The 17494-nt window shown below is 35.6% G+C and overlaps 1 protein-coding gene across 1 annotated transcript in view; it reads right to left on the reverse strand.

Annotated features, from left to right (window-relative positions):
• Positions 1–6766: 6766 nt before the first annotated feature.
• Positions 6767–17494, reverse strand: part of LOC145694554 (uncharacterized) — a 29803-nt gene continuing 19075 nt past the window's right edge. The window contains exons 6-9 of the mRNA XM_081770877.1: positions 17387–17442; positions 13845–13923; positions 11163–11291; positions 6767–9095 (exon numbers count right to left, since the gene is read on the reverse strand). Of these exons, the coding sequence (XP_081627003.1) occupies positions 8895–9095; positions 11163–11291; positions 13845–13923; positions 17387–17442 (465 nt within the window). The 3' untranslated portion in view covers positions 6767–8894. The remainder of the gene's footprint in view (positions 9096–11162; positions 11292–13844; positions 13924–17386; positions 17443–17494) is intronic.

Consider the following 17494-nt stretch of genomic DNA (forward strand, 5'->3'; position numbering starts at 1 on the left):
AAAATAAATACTCTACCAACTAAACCTTTTTATGTTAATAGTTTCAAATATTTGGAACACTAGACTTCCAAATTTTCGAACAGTGTTTTGTACGTTTCTCTAACTACCATGGTAAAGGAGATCAGAGCGTCGTACATTTGTTTTAATTACACAAAAAGTATCAAGTGATGAAAATTGAACTTTTCACAACTTACAGTTAATGGACGCATCTACATATTGTGCACAGGAAATTATTTCACGTAATCTCTTTTCTGAGATATAGTCCTCTAAACATTGATCTACCAAAAAGTACGAAAAAATACGCACTTTTTCATTAATTTTTATTTTTTTCTCACTACATAGTACAGAGAAAATTTTTATGTCTTAAGTATTGAAAAGACAACATTTCAGCAATTCCAACGAGGTACGACAATGCAATATAAGTTTTGACTGAACGTCACGGCAGCACTACGAAGTCAGGGGCCTATCTTTATGAAATGGATAGTAGTCTAGTGGCTAGAGTGCACTTTTGATATACGAGCTTCCGGATTCGATTCCCATAGGAGAGCATCGAACGCGAACAGTAATTTAAATCCCACTTTAGAAGATTAATTAATCAATAGTAGTATCATATATATGGTATCAGTTTCACTTCTCAAATTATTCTTCCCTTTAGTTTTTTTTTTTTTTCATTTATTAAAGGATGCATACTGCATGAACTTGAACTTATTATAGTCGATTCCCGACCTAATGTGGCGGAAGTCAGGCAGGATAATAAAAACAGCACTAGTCTATAGGGCCTTATGCAGAGTCGTCCTAACGCGTGATTAGTGCCATACTAAAGTTTGCCTAACATGTATCCTGCAGTAGTCAGATCTTTAGTACGACGCTAATCATACTTCAAAACGACTCTGCATAAGGCTCATGATTACTAACTTTCCCCACGCGTGCTGTTAGAACACATTTTTTAATACAAAACTTGTTCTTATTCATACGAGGAGCAGTGAAAATGTTCTCAGAATTGTCTTCAAAATAGGCTTCTGGAGAACACACACACATGCATTCGTTCCACTGCTCCTGCCATTGCTGGAAACAACGCTGAAAGTCCTGTTTTAGTATGTTCCGAAGTTCAGCCGTCACGTAGATTTGGATGTCTTCCACAGTGGAAAACTGTTAACTTGATCTTGGGGAAGAGCCAGAAATCCACTGATTTAGCACCTGGGATGTATTTTATCATTTCACTTTGCCGGTGCAACTTACGGGAGGCAGGCACGTAGCCAGGAGTTCGTAATAGGAGGGTCCGTGACGAGGTACTGTAGTTATCACACCAGGTGCTCAATCATTCTTTAAAAAAATAATTAATTAAATCTTTGAATTTTACGTCCCACGATTATGCCGGTTAGACTAAAGGAGATGGTGATGATGAGTAATGAATGAAATGGTGGAATAAAGAAAGTGGGAGAACCCCGAGAAAACCCACGCACACGATGTTTGTCCACCACAAAGTTCACTTGGCGGGAGCTGGGATCGAACCCGGGACCCCAAGCACCAGAGGTGAACGCTCTATCACTGAGCCACCGCGGCCGCCTGGATCATTCTAAACTATCTTACTGGCAACATATATTTTTGTTTAGCCAGGATTTCGTAATAGGGGGAGGGGGCGTGACATGAAATACTGTGGTTACACACGAGGAGCTCGATCCATCTAAACTATTTTACTGGCAACTTACCTATATTGATTTGTTAGGACTATAAAATGAGCAAATGTTACTAAGTATTTTAATAACAAACTATGAAAAAAATCTCGAGTAAAAGAATATTTAAAAAAAAGTATTGAAAAAAAGATAATCTTCCGAGGTCATTCGAACTCTGTTCTTCTTGTCTTTTCTTCTTCAGTTCTTATCTTCGTTTAATACCGTCAAGCATAGCAACGAGATCTCTTTCGGCAGTAAAGATATCCTAAAAATGGTTGTGTTCCTGCGAAACAAACTTTTTTTTTTTTTTTTTAACAAGTGTAACTGGAATTTATGTTGCCAGGCTCATGTTATTAGTGATTGTATGCATTTCTTAAGTTCTACCTGTGAGTCTATGTGATCGAACCGGTTTATCGATCATCATTTGTAGTCCATAGGATTAGCATGGAACTAGATGGACTTCGGAATACTCCGCTACAATAATATCCATTTTCAACTTGACCCCCCAAGAAAGAGTACTGCTGCTTCTTTTTGTTTCATCTTTCATTAATTTTTCTCATTTCTGGTTTCAAAGGGGGGAGGGTCCGGACCCACCCCTTAGCTACCAGAGATGGAGTGGGTCAGTGGGTCGACAGCGTATGACCCACTGTGACCCACCACCCACCGTGGCCCACTATGACCCACCACCCACCGTGACTCACTGCGACCCACCACCCACCATGACGCACTGCGACCCACCGACTCAGTATGATCTACCGACCCTCTCTGTTCACTACATTGTAGACAATATCTTCTAAAGACTGATAAATTTGTCTTCGTTTTAATTTCAAGACCTTCATTTCCCTTCCTTTTCCATTTGTTTCTGTCTACTTACCTGAGGTGAGTATCTATATCTAACCAAGTGAAAAAAGAACTTCAGGACTTTTGGATATTGATATTTTTAATTGTAATAATAGCAATAGGACTTATAGTACTACTTGGATTTCGAGATCTGTGAGTTTTTAGAGGAGCTAACTACTGGAAAAAAATACATTTTTGAATCACTGTAATATATAAATTATTTATATAAAAAATTGAATGTAACTATGTGTGCCTGATCATCACGGTCAAATTGCGAAGTCAAATTAAATGACTTTTGGTATATAGTTAGGCCTTAATCCAAACTGGGATGTTATATTGCTTTCATTATAATGCATGATATCTTAAGGAGGTAGTGAGGATCCGAATTTTTGCGAAAAAAAATTGAGTATCTCGCACACCGTTAAGCTTACGGAGCTGAAATTCAGTGTATTAATTCTTTACTGAAAATAAACAGAATGTGTAATAGCATTTTTTTAAAATTCTCCTTTATGGGGGGGGGGGCACTTTTTATATATGGAAAATTGGTAGTGAGTTGGTTTGTAAAAATGATCGAAAACGATCGATGTTATTTAAGAAACAATCAGAAACAAAAATTACAGTGCTTGGCTTCATATATCCACAGGGCCGGATTTAGCATTTTGGCGCCCCTAGGCCCAATAATTTTTTCCGACCCCTAGTCTGGTTAAAGTTACTTTCCTAAAAACCTTTATTAAAAAAATTATATCAGGTCTATATGTTAATTGCTTAAACACCACTCCACGATGCAATTTTATCATTGCAAGTTTTTTGAGAAATTTACTTGGTTCTCGGCTTAAAATACCGTTATGTATTAACAAAAGATTGGTGAACTTTACCAACAATTATTTGTTTCAATGAACTTCAAAATCAGAATGCTTTATTAGCCTGATTTTTAAAATCAATTCAAAAAATATGTTAAGTTTGGCTATCTATTTTTATTTCTAGATATTTTTTTAAAATTTTTTTCTCTCGGCCGTGCGCCCCCTGGGAGCTTGCGCCCATAGGCCCGGGCCTATTGGGAAATCCGGCCCTGTATATCCATTGCTTTCTACTATAATAATTGCTGAAGTTTATGTTTATTATATGGAGCGCTTACAGCACAGGGCAATCAACCCAAAAACCTGTGACTAAAATAGGCATAAAATTTGTACTGTAAGCTTAATTACACGGAAATTTTAAGTTTGGATTGTACGCATAATTATATGGAAAATTTTACACTTTTTTTTCCTTTACGTTGGTCTACTTACCTTGATTTGGCTTTCAAATTTCATCATTTTTTTTACACTGAAAAGTAATTATTGATAATTCAACAAGGAAATAATTATACTATGATAATTTAATTTAAATTCATCGTAATTTGGCACATGGCAAACAACAGTGTGGTAATTGAAGGGGAAGAAGGAGGAAAATTTCCATTCACCTCTGAACACTCCAGGAACCTTGTTCCCTTTCGCATTCTAGACAGGGAGGGAACTTGGTATCAAACTTTCATGTGCAATTGCAAAAAATACATTTATAAACAAATAAGAAATCATCAATTTATCAAGATTTGATAATTTATTCACAAGATTCCCTATCGAAGACGTGGTAGATGAAGTTTGTGTTCTCCGTGAGTCGACATTACCAACTGACATGGTCGATATTGAAAAGATGTATGGTGATAGAGAGATTATACTTCTTGCTGAGTATTTCAAAACTAAGAAAAATCGTTATCAGACTTAAGTCTAACAAGCAGATTGTCGATGAGGAGTTGCAGAAATCGGGTAGAAGTATTATCAATTTCCACGACAGAGTTCGAACGGGGATTTCCCCTTATGAATTTACAGATGACTGATATTAGAAATAGACTAAGTGCTCAAACATTGTCTAACTTGTTGTTCATCAATGTTAATGACCCACCGCTAGACAAGCTCAAAATACACGAGCTAGTTATTTCTTGGCTGAAGGATGGACATCATTCCGCTGCGGATGATTTACCACGAAAAAGTTACCAACAGGAAATAAACACGATTTTTTTTTTTTTTTTTGTAAGGTGGAAAATTACGAGTTATAGAAAATGTATACTTGTATTAGTAATGGCTTATTTGTGTTATTCAACTTTGTACCTATTTTTTAGTAAGTCTCTTCTATGCTTTAGGTAAACTACTTTGAATAAATATTCATAATTGCAATTATGCATATTTGTAACTTAAATTTAACGTGGTGTTTTAGTGATTACAGAAATTACAATTATGAGCATACTTTATGGAAATGGTCTCACATAGGGTACCCGAGCACCTTTATACCCTATGAACAACTGATTTTTCAAGTCTTTTGTGAGAAAAATACTGTGAACTGAGAAACCATAACCTTTTCCATATTGTACAGGGGTATTTTCCTGCGAATAGAAGTTTCTTCTGGAATGCGTTCAGAAATTAACACTTGCAAGAATACTCTCTTAGTACAAGTATATTTTAGGCACACACTAATCCCCTCCCCCCCATCTCGAACTGTTTCGATTTCCTCACTGACAAACACTTTACCATTTTATATCGTAAAGGTCAGATCCACCGTTATTGTAACAGAGTGGTGCTTGAGCGATTGACTAGAAATTCAAACTCCGATTAATGACAATTTCAGTCTTGTTTTATTACAAGTGTAAACTCTTTAGTCAGTACAAAAGAGGCCGTGGATCGTGTTCGGAGTTGATGATGATGGATTTTGGTGAGTCAGAAAAGTTCACAGTGGATGAGAGTGGTTCACGTTGGGTGGTGGGTCATGGGTCAGAGTGGGTCACGGTGGGTGGTGGGTTGTTTTCATTGACCCACGCCAACTCTGTTAGCTACGTGCCTGCGGGAGGGCAGATATATAAAAGTGATCGAAAATGACCAATATTAGTGTCAAATCCATAGTTTTCGGAGTCGCTGAGACAAACACTGATACTTCCGATGCCGTCTAAATCCAAATTCTGCTCTTTATGTCCAAAATGAAACTTATTCTTCCCGTGCGGAGCAGGGGTATTCTGCAAGTACATTCTAAAAGAAAAAATTCAAAGTTTCGCTCGAACACTTATTTGTAAAATGTGTGAGCACATCCAAAAAAAAAATCTGTATATGTGGCTTAGCTGATAAACCTCTAAGCCAAACTGATTAATCTATAGAAACTTGAAATTTGGACAGGGCATAGTTTTGTGACAAGGTATTGCTAAGGAAGATTTTTTGGAAATCTGACGTAGAAGGGGAGGGGGATGTGCTTTGCAATTATTATAATACAATCTCTATATCTCGGATTCTCTTAACCCTTGCACTACCTAGGATTTCTTTTATGCGAAGTACCAGGGGGGAGGGTCATTTTGTACCCAACTGTTAAGATTAAATATATCTCGCGAAAAAAATAATTAGATACTCACAAAAATCTAAAGTGAACATTATACGAAATAAGACTTAACAGTTATTTATATACTGCCATCTAAGAGTGATACTTCTAAATATGTCAATCACATCTACCAACAGGGCAGGAGGCTGGTACTTTGTGCCTATCAATTTAAAATAGCAAATTTATTAGATATTAGTATACAGTGACTGAAGTGAACAGTACCCGGGATGACTAAGTTTTCGAAAAGGAGGGATACAGCTATTATACTGCTATCTATGAGTTACACTTTTAAATGTCAATCACATCTACCAACGGAGGAGGGAGGGGTACTTTGTGCCTACCAACTTAAAATAACAGACACACTAACGTTCCATTTGCACCATTGTAAGGTATATGCTTTAGTTAAACATGTTGAGCAGTATTTTTTATTTTTTACAACTTTAAAGAAAAATTAGAATAATAATTCAAAAAAGATACTCTGGTGGGCACAAATACCCCCCCCCCTTCCTTTGTCGTTGGTAGTGCGAGGGTTACGGTTAGAAACGTGACATTTGGTATTTGCAAATCTCATTTAAAATCATTCAACATAGGTTTCAGCGTTTTTGGATGTTACGACCTAGAATCGAAGAAAAAAGGAATGGGGTATACCCCTATGAAGAGTTTGAACTTCATGTAAAACTTCCGAGTTAAAATTAATTCTATATGAAAGACACGGATGGGCGAATGCAAAATATTGCCCGTAGAAACGCAGGAGGCATTTGCTAGTTTAATATAAAATGTTCGTGCTGTTGGTTAAGAGAGGGAACAGATTTACGAAAGGAACAAAACTGGAACACATTGAAATAACAGAAATACCAAACAACGTTCTTCAAATACTCTTTAATTTTTAAAATTAAATTTACAAATAAGCTCACGGGGACGAAACAAAATAATTTCAAAAATACAAGTTAATAAATAACGGAAGACACTTCAGAAAGAATTAGTCGAAAGAACTACAAAAATTTGATAATCGAATAAATGTGATTTTCACAATGTTACAATACAAATGAATGGAATGTCAACAATTATAAAGCTGTCCAAAAACAATAATGCACATGCAAACTTATGCTTTCTATACACATTTTTTCTGTATTCACACAGAATATACATTATTAATACAGATTTTGTTTTGAAGTAGGCTTTCCTTTTATACAAATTTTATATACAAACATAACTACTTGACTAGTTTCAATACTTTCGTTACCAGCCATAAATAAATGCAATTTTCTTTATATTTTATGGGAACAACAGAGGACTTCGTTACATTTATTTTTAGACCTCCACTTCCAATATTGTACATTCAGATATACTTTACATGCACAGTTTAATTTTTTTTGTCAGCATTTTCATTAAATGCACCTCTACATTATGTAAAACATATACTTTACTTTCTTGTATGAAATAAAAAAAAAGTCCTATTTCAAATACACTTGTAGGGTCTTAAGCTCTTAAAATCTACCCCCCCCCCCCCCCTTTAAAACCCAACAGCAACTGTAATTTTACAGAGCAAGTTGCTATTACTTATGAATTATTATTACGTATCAGTGTAAACTTTTGGAAAAATGTTCTATGTTGAGAACTATTTGTGCACCAGGTCAGTTGACGTAGTAGATTTAGGCCACGAACATCTCAATGGAATGTTTCAAAACACCCTATTAAATAGTATTTCAAGTTTTTCTATGCTTCCTACATTTATTTTTCAGCTTTTGTAAAAAACGCAAAGAATTTTAAAAAAGCATGACAATTCGCTAGAGCTTCAACTAGTAAACAAAAATGTACTCACTGCTCCCAGGTGTAATTCCAACACTTCAGTGAAACACTCACCGAATGATATTTTTACTGGACTGATGATACCTTATTTTCATAAATACATAAATATAATAGCCGTTTTCACGAGTCCTGTTATTTGTATCCAGGAAAGTATAATCAAAAAAGTAGCAGTTTCAGGACAAACTTAAAAGATTACTTTTCACAGATAGTAATGTAGAACTTATAAACGAGACTTAGTTCATCAAAATGCAGAAACCACAATTACTTTCAGATTCTGAACATATAAACAATGGCAAGATACCTTAATAAACCATTTTGAGAGTTGTTAAAAGTAATTAAAAACTAACACCTGGTAAGAATACTGCCAGTCAAACTTCATCGCAGATTTAAATACGTAAGCGTAGTCGCTTCAGGAGATTAGAATGAAAATAGATCTTTTTACAAGTTCCCAAAGTGAACTATGTGGCAGTTTATCTTGCTTTACCGATTCATTTTTATTTTGACTTCTCTTCGAGAAAGGGCAGTGATTCTATCCCAAATATATGCTGAATACTGAAAAATAATCCCATAAATTGCTAGAATACACCAATTTTCCACAAAAATACTATAGTATTCCAGTATTTCCTTATGTGCTCGAATTACAAATCCCATCACTTATAACGTCACATTTTGTCTTTACACATATTTGTGAATTATAAGAAACTGATATTGGTTCAAAGTACGTATAAGGAAGTAGTCTCAAACTGAAATTCGCCGCTGAAATCTACCAAACATTCTACTTCTGCTGTCTTTGCGTTATTTACAAAAAGCAAAATTAAAAATTGTAAAAAGCGTAAGGTAAACTTCACATAAAATTACTTTATAAAACTGAAGTCTCTGATTTATAAAACATTTCACGATTAATATAGGACTCTTAAAAGACTCATGCCCACAAATTAAAATCTCAAAAACAGATCTATTTAAGAATATAAACAAATTCGTTCTTAATTTGACGTCCTAAAAACATTAATTTCAACGTACACCTTTAATAAACACCGATTTGCATCGATTTGTTTTGAACATTTCTTTAATTTCCCTAATTAACAAATGTCTGAAATTTCATGTTCCAATTAGCATACATTCTTTTCTTGCCATACGTTGTTGTCTGGTGTTCGAGCATTCGATGTTGGAAACCTCCTGTCACTCGGGGCACAGAACTTCGTCGTCAAGAGTTGAGCCAGGAACAATCTTTGCTGGAGCCAATAACCCTAGCTCATATTGGCCATCTGCACTTACTTTCTCTGGGCCTCTGAGGGCTCGCTCTCGGATAAACGTCCGTACCTCCTGTTCGTCCACAGTAGACATTGTCATAATACATCCCCATGATACAAGGGCAAGAGGCTAAAAAAATAATGAAACAAAATAGATTAGACTCCGTTTTAACATTAATGGCAAACATGAATTTAATATGAGAACAAACTGAAATCAGCTTACTGACCTAATTACAATAGGGTATGATGGAATGAATATGTAATTGAAGTGGAATATTATAGTATATGTTCTTGTTCATGTACAGTAGAAATAATGTTTTTTGTCGTTCCAGGAGTAACAGTTGAAAGATGACATTCCGCATCCACAACCCGTCTAAACATGATCAATATCCTATCATAGTTCCGCCTCATTGATGAAAGATGTCAACCAGCTGAAGTGTTTCGTCATATGAAGGATGTGTACGGCAACGCATGCGTACTGAAAACAACAGTGGTAGACTGATCAAGAATGTTTCAGGAACAAGTGATTATTTCTATCTGGTCAAGCCCATGTTTTTACCACTGAGGGCAATTGTGAAAATGTATCAAGTTATGCGTGTGAATAGACACCTGGGAATTCGATCCATAATCGAGCAATTCAACATGAGTCACGGTATTGTTCAGAAGATTGTGAAGTACCTGGGGTATCAAAAAGTGCACGCAGAGGATGCCCAGAGTGTTGACGGAAGGACAAAAGTTGGAGCATATGATATGTTCCCTTGAACATTTGTCGGGTTACCAGTTAGAGGGGGGTTGGTTCTTGTTGCGTATTGTTCCTACGGATGAATCGTGGTGCCATTTTGAAACAAGTTGAAAATCTTGTAGTATGCAATGTAAACACACCCTCATTACTATATCGCAAGAAACTCAAATCACATGTGTCTGAAAGGAAAGTCTACTTCGCCATGGATCATTCATGCTTAACTTTAAGGATAAAGTCAATAAATCTGAAGATCTGCATAACTATAGTTAGACTTCAGCTAATTTCTGAATTGGTGCTTCCGTGTAGTAGATTAGTTAACGTGCGCCTTAGTGAGTGTCGTACCGGCTTCGATTTTTGACAAAGAACAAAATTTTAGCTGTCGTACCAGTATTGTTAAGCATTGGAAAGCAAATTGAACTATGAAATAACAGGTTTTTCGTCAAGAAAGCCACTATTACTCAACATTGGCACGTTGATCGCGCATCACTAATTTGTATTTGTGCCATTTAACAGGCCAAACCCTCCATTGCAACGTTCTGTGTAACAAAGCGTGAATAAGCAAAAAGCAAATACGAAAATGAAAACTAAATACGGATTCGATAACGGCACATAATTCTTAAAACTTTTGGTCCTTAATGTTTGGCGACAATAAGCATGCAGTTATTTCGCCGTTGCTTCTCCTGTTTGATTTGCCGTTATGAGTCAAATATAGTTTTACTAACAGACAATATTTTGCTTTGCGAAGCTGAAGCAGAGCACTTCAAACAATTCTCAAATTATTGGAAATTCTGAAAACTCCTTTTTTATAACCTAATGTGAAATAAAAAAAATTGAAGGATGTTCCCCTTTGTTCTTCTAAAATATTTATCAAACTTACTTTTCTTAGAAAGACATAAAGAGAGTTAAAAAGCAAGGAAAATGTCGCATCATCTTAAAACGCGGTATGTTGTATGGAATAGTTATACACCTGAGAGTATCTACTGATTAACAATGCGTTGGATATTGTGTACAGTACATTTGTCAAGTTGATTTTATTTGACTAATTAATCCAATTGTATACCAACCTTATGTAACGTAGAAGTTTAGAAATGCCACCGTTTGTAAGTTCGATTATCTGCAATGGAGTTCTGCTCACGCCCGCCTAAATTTTTAAGTGCTTTCTTTAATCACTGCAGACAAATACCCTCATGATTGCTCGGACAGGAGACTTTACAAAATCATTTCAGCTCAAACAATTGCTTTCAGTCTTTCTAAATGCTACAATCTTTTAAGCAATGGGCTTAATGCTTGGTAAATTTATATGAAGTTTTAAATGTGATTTCAAAATTATTACTCAATGACTGAACAAAATAAAATTTATTTCCATATTTCATACTCGTGATTACTAATGAAACCTAATTTTATGATTACAACTAGTAACAGCTTCCATACTTAAGTGATCATTGCAATACTTACACGATCCCCATCAAGCATATTGAATGGCGTGATGACATGGCGCCTCAAGCAGTTTCGCACCAAAGCCTTTAGCTTATGAACCTCCCGTGGATTAGCACATGGGTGATACAACATCACAATTGCTCCATGCTGTAAATGAAAGCAGAAATACAATCAATATACACTCAGCTAAGAAAATAACTTTTACATTGTACCAAGCACAACTATCTTACAAAGAAAAAATCACTACGTAATCGGGAATGTCATACCATGGTCTAAGGCAGTAGTGGGCAAACTATTTTAAAAGAGGGCCAAAGAAAAGAAAGAAAAAAAAAAAAAAAACACTGCAGGCAGGCCAATATAGAATTCTTCAGATTTAAAGTAATATCTAGGATCTGCATACGAAAGTAATTTAACCCCTCTACCCTGACAAAAATTACCCGCTAGAGCAATTTAAATATAGGCTAGAAAACAACGCAATTAAGGGACATTATGGGTGAGTCATTATATTATTATTGGTTAAGAAGCAAAGTGAGCAGCACACTGACATTGTAAGTCGAAAATAAGGATTCAATTTACGGTCCAGTCGAACATTCTTCACTTTAAATATTGTCCTGCAATATCACATGCATGCAAAGTAAACTATTTTTTAAACTACAATATCACATGCATGTAAAGTAAACTTTTTTTTTTTTTTTTTCATTCGTTTGTTTAATGTTCCATGAATCTACTCCGATGTTAAGGGAGAATGGATGATGATTATGAATGAAACACTGGAATGAAGAATGTAGGAGGAAAGGGGAGAATTCCGAGAAAATCAACTTACATTGTTAATGTTCACTATAAAACCCACTTGGGGAGACACAATTATTATTATTTCATTTATAAACAGTCTATACGGACTGTATTTTCCATTTTGTTTGTCGAAAAAAGAAAAAGAAAAAAAAGCCAAAATACAAAATTTGTTAAATATTTTCGAAGAAATTTTTTCAAATATGTTAATGTCCATACTAAGCAATTTTATACATTTATCGTATTTTACGGACTATACGACGCACCTTAATTTTTAAGCAATTATTTTCTGCGATTTAAGCAATTTTGTGATGGCGGGGCGAGAGGGAGACAGTGTTAGCATGCTTGTAAACCCCGCAACTCATGTTCGTCGCATCGGTGCACTGCTGCTGTCAGTTGAATCCAATGTTGCCAGATAGAGATAGGTTTCCCGCAGCATCGAATATATGACCATTTTTTAAGACTGGCGGGAATTTTAAACCAAACACTGGACATTTTAATATTAGTTTCGAGTATAAGACGCACCTGAATTTTGGAAGCAATTTTTCGAAGAAAAAAGAGCGTCTTATGGTTCGTAAAATACGGTAACTGGTTACACTTTATACACGAACGATCAGTGTAATATGCTAACGCTTCAAACTTAGTTGTTGACCTATATCGAACTTATTTCAGTAAAAGATTACTAAAATTTCTCAGTTAATTAATACACAGGTAATACTGATATACACTTGAAGTTCGTCGGGATCATAATACGGCAAATTATGGATGCGTTAAAATATCAAATAATACTTTTGATAAAATGGATACTTTCAACTATCTAGGATCAATATTAACAGATGAAAACCATATTCACGAAGATATTAAATGTCGACTAAAAGCTGGGAATTCGTGTTATTATTCAGTTCAAAATCTCTTGTCGCGAATTCTGTCGAGAAACGATAATCATGCCTGTTCTGTATGGATGCAAAACGTGGTCGCTTACTCTGAGGGAAGAACAGACAAAGTATTTGTGAACAAGATCCTGAGACGAATATTTGGACCCAAGAGAAACGGGAATGGGGAATGGCGGAAACTTCATAACGAGGAAATACATAATCTATATGGTTTACCAAACATTGTTAGGGTCATCAAGTCTAGAAGGTTCAGGTGGGCAGGTCATGTAGACAGGATAGAAGAAAGTAGGAACGCTTTCAAAGCCTTAATTGGAAGACCAATCGAACAACAACCATTAGGAAAACCTAGGCGCAGATAGGAAGATTATATTAAGATGGATTTTGCAGAAATAGGAAGACAAGGTAGAAACTGGATCCAGTTGGCTAAGCAGAGTGTCTACTAAAATTCCAAAATGAAATTTCGTGACTTTTTCTTTACCAAATCATAAAATTTCATAACACTCTCAAGAGCAAATCTGGGTGCGAATTAGGCCGAATTTTCATCCATGCGATAGAAGCGTGGTTTGCTTGCGATTTGATAGCATCTAAAATCGACCATTGACTTTTTTGGTGGTGAATTTTGACGTTTTATAGAACAATTTTCCAATCTGTACTTACATTTGTACAGATAAAAAAGAAATGGTGACCCAAAAGCTAAATTTCGTGACTTTTTCTTGACTTTCATGACCGTTTTCTGATTTCGTGACATTCGTGACCAATAGACATCCTGCTAAGAATAGAAATCAATGGAGAGCTTTTGTGAACGCCGCATTGAACCTCCGGGTTCCATAGGCTACAGAGTTAGTTAATAGGTAAAACTGATAAATATCCTTTAAAGTGAAATTGTTTTCAACAAAAGCATCAACTCACAAAATAAACACATTTTTAGCAATGATATATTTTACCTATTTAATGATTCTACAACACAGCAAGTAAGCAATGGTAATTGTCGTAAAATTAATCAAAACTTAAATACTACCTCTAAGTTGTGCAGCCATCTTTGTGTGGGAACAAATTTATATTCTCCATATCTAGGCCAGAGAGGACGGTGATTTCCGCTGGAAATTTAAAAAGAGAAAGAAGAAAGGTTAGTTGTTATGCAATTTTTTTAAACCAATGCACTTCAAAATTTTATGAAACTAGGAATTTCTATAGAAAAGTAACATTACTCCTACACATATTAAGATAAATCCTATTGGTAGAACAAAGTAAATATTTCTTGTAGATTTCTGTATGTCATACGATTAAGTTATAGAAATAGCTTTAAACTGTCTCATATTTCGAATCTCGTTCGGATTCTTTCTCGGAGAATAAGATTTAAAATATGTATAAAAATCAAAAATACAGAAAGGCAATTTAAATAATAAAACTAAGTTCTAAAAGGGTTCCAGCCGATGAAATGTTCTTGTTAACAGCTATAGTTCTATTATGTGGAACAATGTAGCTGGACCTGATGCTGAAGAAAGCTGACCTCATGGCAGTTCCTGAGGGAAGTTACATCAGTAACAATTACTCTGTCGCTTCAAGGATTAGATCTCTAGATTTCTAGGCTTTCAGCATCTATGGCCATGTTAGCCCGTCACACACACATAAGGGATGACGTTCCTCGGCGATCACCTACCCGGGAAATTGGAGACGAAGGAAGGAAGCGACCTGTATATTAGATACCATCCCAGCATTTACCTGGTGTGAATGAGGAAAACCCAGGAAAAGCCTCACTCAGAATGGCTGGCGTGAGAAAGCTATTACACCTTTCCAACCCAGTGTCCCCACCAGGAATGGAACCCGGAACCGCTCGCACCAAAGACGAGAACGTTAGCGACTACGCTACGCTGGACCACTTCTGTTGCTTCAAAAAGACGAAAAAAAAAAAAAAAAAAACTTATCTAAAGTTCTATTCCTTGTATACAAGAATTAATAGATTTACTAAGTTTTCTTCCCTTAGTTTGAAGTGACGAAAGTTTCATTTTTACTGGTGTTACTTCCCTCGACAGCCATCAACAGCTGACAATGCAGAAGATTGCTGTTCACTTGCAAGTTTTTCAGCAATCTTATCTACGGTACCAAATCTGAATTTAATTAACAATCTTTTGTCAAAGCAAAGTAAATCAAACAAACACCTAGTTTAATTTTTTGATTAATTTATTATCCTTACTTCACTGATACCTCGTTGGTCTGTGATAGATTATTAATTTTTTCAATGTCTACTCTCTTTGCCCCCATTCTTCATAATCCCTTTTTTCCTTTATAGTAGTCCTTTTCTCGTAAAAACAAGCCCCCAACGCTTCCATGTTGTACTGGGCCTGGTAGCTAAGCGATTCTTTGGTAGTAGGTCAATTCGTAGACCTGGAGTTCGGCTCTAAATATTAGTCATATAGTAGCCATTTCAAACGTAAAACTCTTTCTTACTCACAAACAGAAGCGATTTATTGAACACAAAATACGAGCAGAAGAAAGCCAACAAACTCTTTACTACCAAATTCACTCTCACAAATGCCAATTGGTTAAATCAAAGAAGCTACGCACCCTCAGACGGCAACCTATCCTTCTTCGGAAAGGATAAATGTAGAGTTGAAATAATTAGTTGAAGAGATGAAGAGCGAGACCATCTCATCAAACATAACAGTTTTTACACTACCCAGTTTTGGGGATATATCTGACCTATATGTGGTACAAGTTTGTTAGGCCAATTCCACAAGTACATTACATGATATTACGGAGATGTCTATATTAAAAGCAAACTGAAGTGTCAGCGAGAGTTGTATACACAGTTTAATTGTTATATGCTTCAACGTGGTGACTGGTGAGCACGGCGCCATGATGTGTAAAGATGTTTTAGCGTATCCAAGTTAACGGACAGTGGGAACAATCTTTCTTGTTCATGCTACGAAGGCAACAGGAAGCTAAATTACCATTTTCTCAATGGAATATCAATATTCTAGTCATTTCAGTTAGGACAAGTCAGTCAGTCTCGATTAGGTTCGTATGTGTCTCATGAACCGAGGATTATTTCCGACATTTGTAAATTACAAGGATAGTTTTTTTTTTTCTTTTTTTTTTAAACGACCTCACAAGTGACAACATTGATTTTCTTTATTTGTTTAAATGAAGTAACAAGCTAAAGTTCTCTCTGATACCTTTAGTAATATATTCCACATGTAGTTCGAATATATACCTTTTTGTGGGATAAGGGGATTTGTATAATAACTTCAAAAAATTTGTATCAAATTAATTCGGATTCCGGAAAGGAAAAGGGAGAGACGCTATTCCGTTGATGAGAATTATATCAGATCGAGTTCTCGGCGTAAAGGAAGAGTTGTGTTTGTGGTTTATCGAAAGGCAACAATGTTTCTGAACAGTTAATTGTATCAAACTTCTGAAAACACAAAGAAATGGGGGTCAACTGGAGGAATCGTCGACTCATCGGCAACCTGTACATAGGACCAAGAGTGGAGTTTGACCTAAACCAATAAAGAAACAATAGTATGGGAACTGGGAGAGTAGTTAGACAAGGATGTAATATGTAACAAATGTTTACAGTGAATGTTTAATAAAGGAAGCATTCATGGAAGTCAGATCATTAACAAGGTCAGGTATGCGGATGACATGGTTATTATGGCTAGACCCGAAGAAGAACAACAGATGACTAATACAATAGTTCAAACTGGGACATAATATAGAATGGAAATTAACATCGAAAAGTCGAAAGTCGTGAGAATATCCCTTGTGGGAACATGCCCTTACGGATCAGAATGGAACAAGGAAGTCGATCACGTCAAATATCTGGGAAGTCTTTTGACGAGAAACTATTAGTGCACCGAAAGTATCAGGTCAATCATTGCCATAGCCAAAGAGGCATTCAACAAAAAGTCATTCCTAACTAGCAGGCTTAACATTGGACTACGAAGAAGCTGGTTAAGTGGTATATATGATTTAATGCATTGTATGATTCTGCGATTTGGACATTATAAAAAAAAAAAGCTTTGAAAAGTGGTACTGAAGGAAGGCGGCGAAGATAAAACGGACGGAGAGTGTAAAAAACGAAGATGTTTTAAAAACGGGTAGGAGAGAAGACGACGCTTTCAGAAAGCATCCTTCGTAGGAAGGCCAATCGAACTGGACACATCTCATAAATAAATAACGCCATAGAGGAAAATACGGAGGGAAAGCTAGGAGTAGGAAGAAGAATGCAACTTATCGATGATCTAAAAAACAGAATAAATTATTAGTTAAAACAGGAAGCTGAAGAGCTATTTCCAGACCTAAACCTTCAAAATAAATAAATAATCCCCTCATTCCCCTATTATACAATGAAATATTATAACTGTTTCATTTCGCACCTTTAGTAGTAATTGTTATTCTCATTTTTTAAAAAATACTTCCTTTCTTGTTCAATAAATACGCATGAATCTACATTGTCCAGGACCTTCTTACAGGCAAAATAAATAAATAAATATAATAAATTTCAATCGAATACACTGAATTTACAAAAATACTGACAAAACAAACTAAAATACTTACACTGTAGGAATCAACTTATCATAATGAATTGGCTTGTCCATACATACGTGTTGCGGCTGTAAATAAAACACGAAAAAATTACATTCAAAAAGTTATATTTACATTCTT

This window comes from Thermobia domestica, chromosome 9 (assembly GCF_964235325.1).
Source record: "Thermobia domestica chromosome 9, izTheDome1.hap1.1, whole genome shotgun sequence".
Classification (NCBI taxonomy): domain Eukaryota; kingdom Metazoa; phylum Arthropoda; class Insecta; order Zygentoma; family Lepismatidae; genus Thermobia; species Thermobia domestica.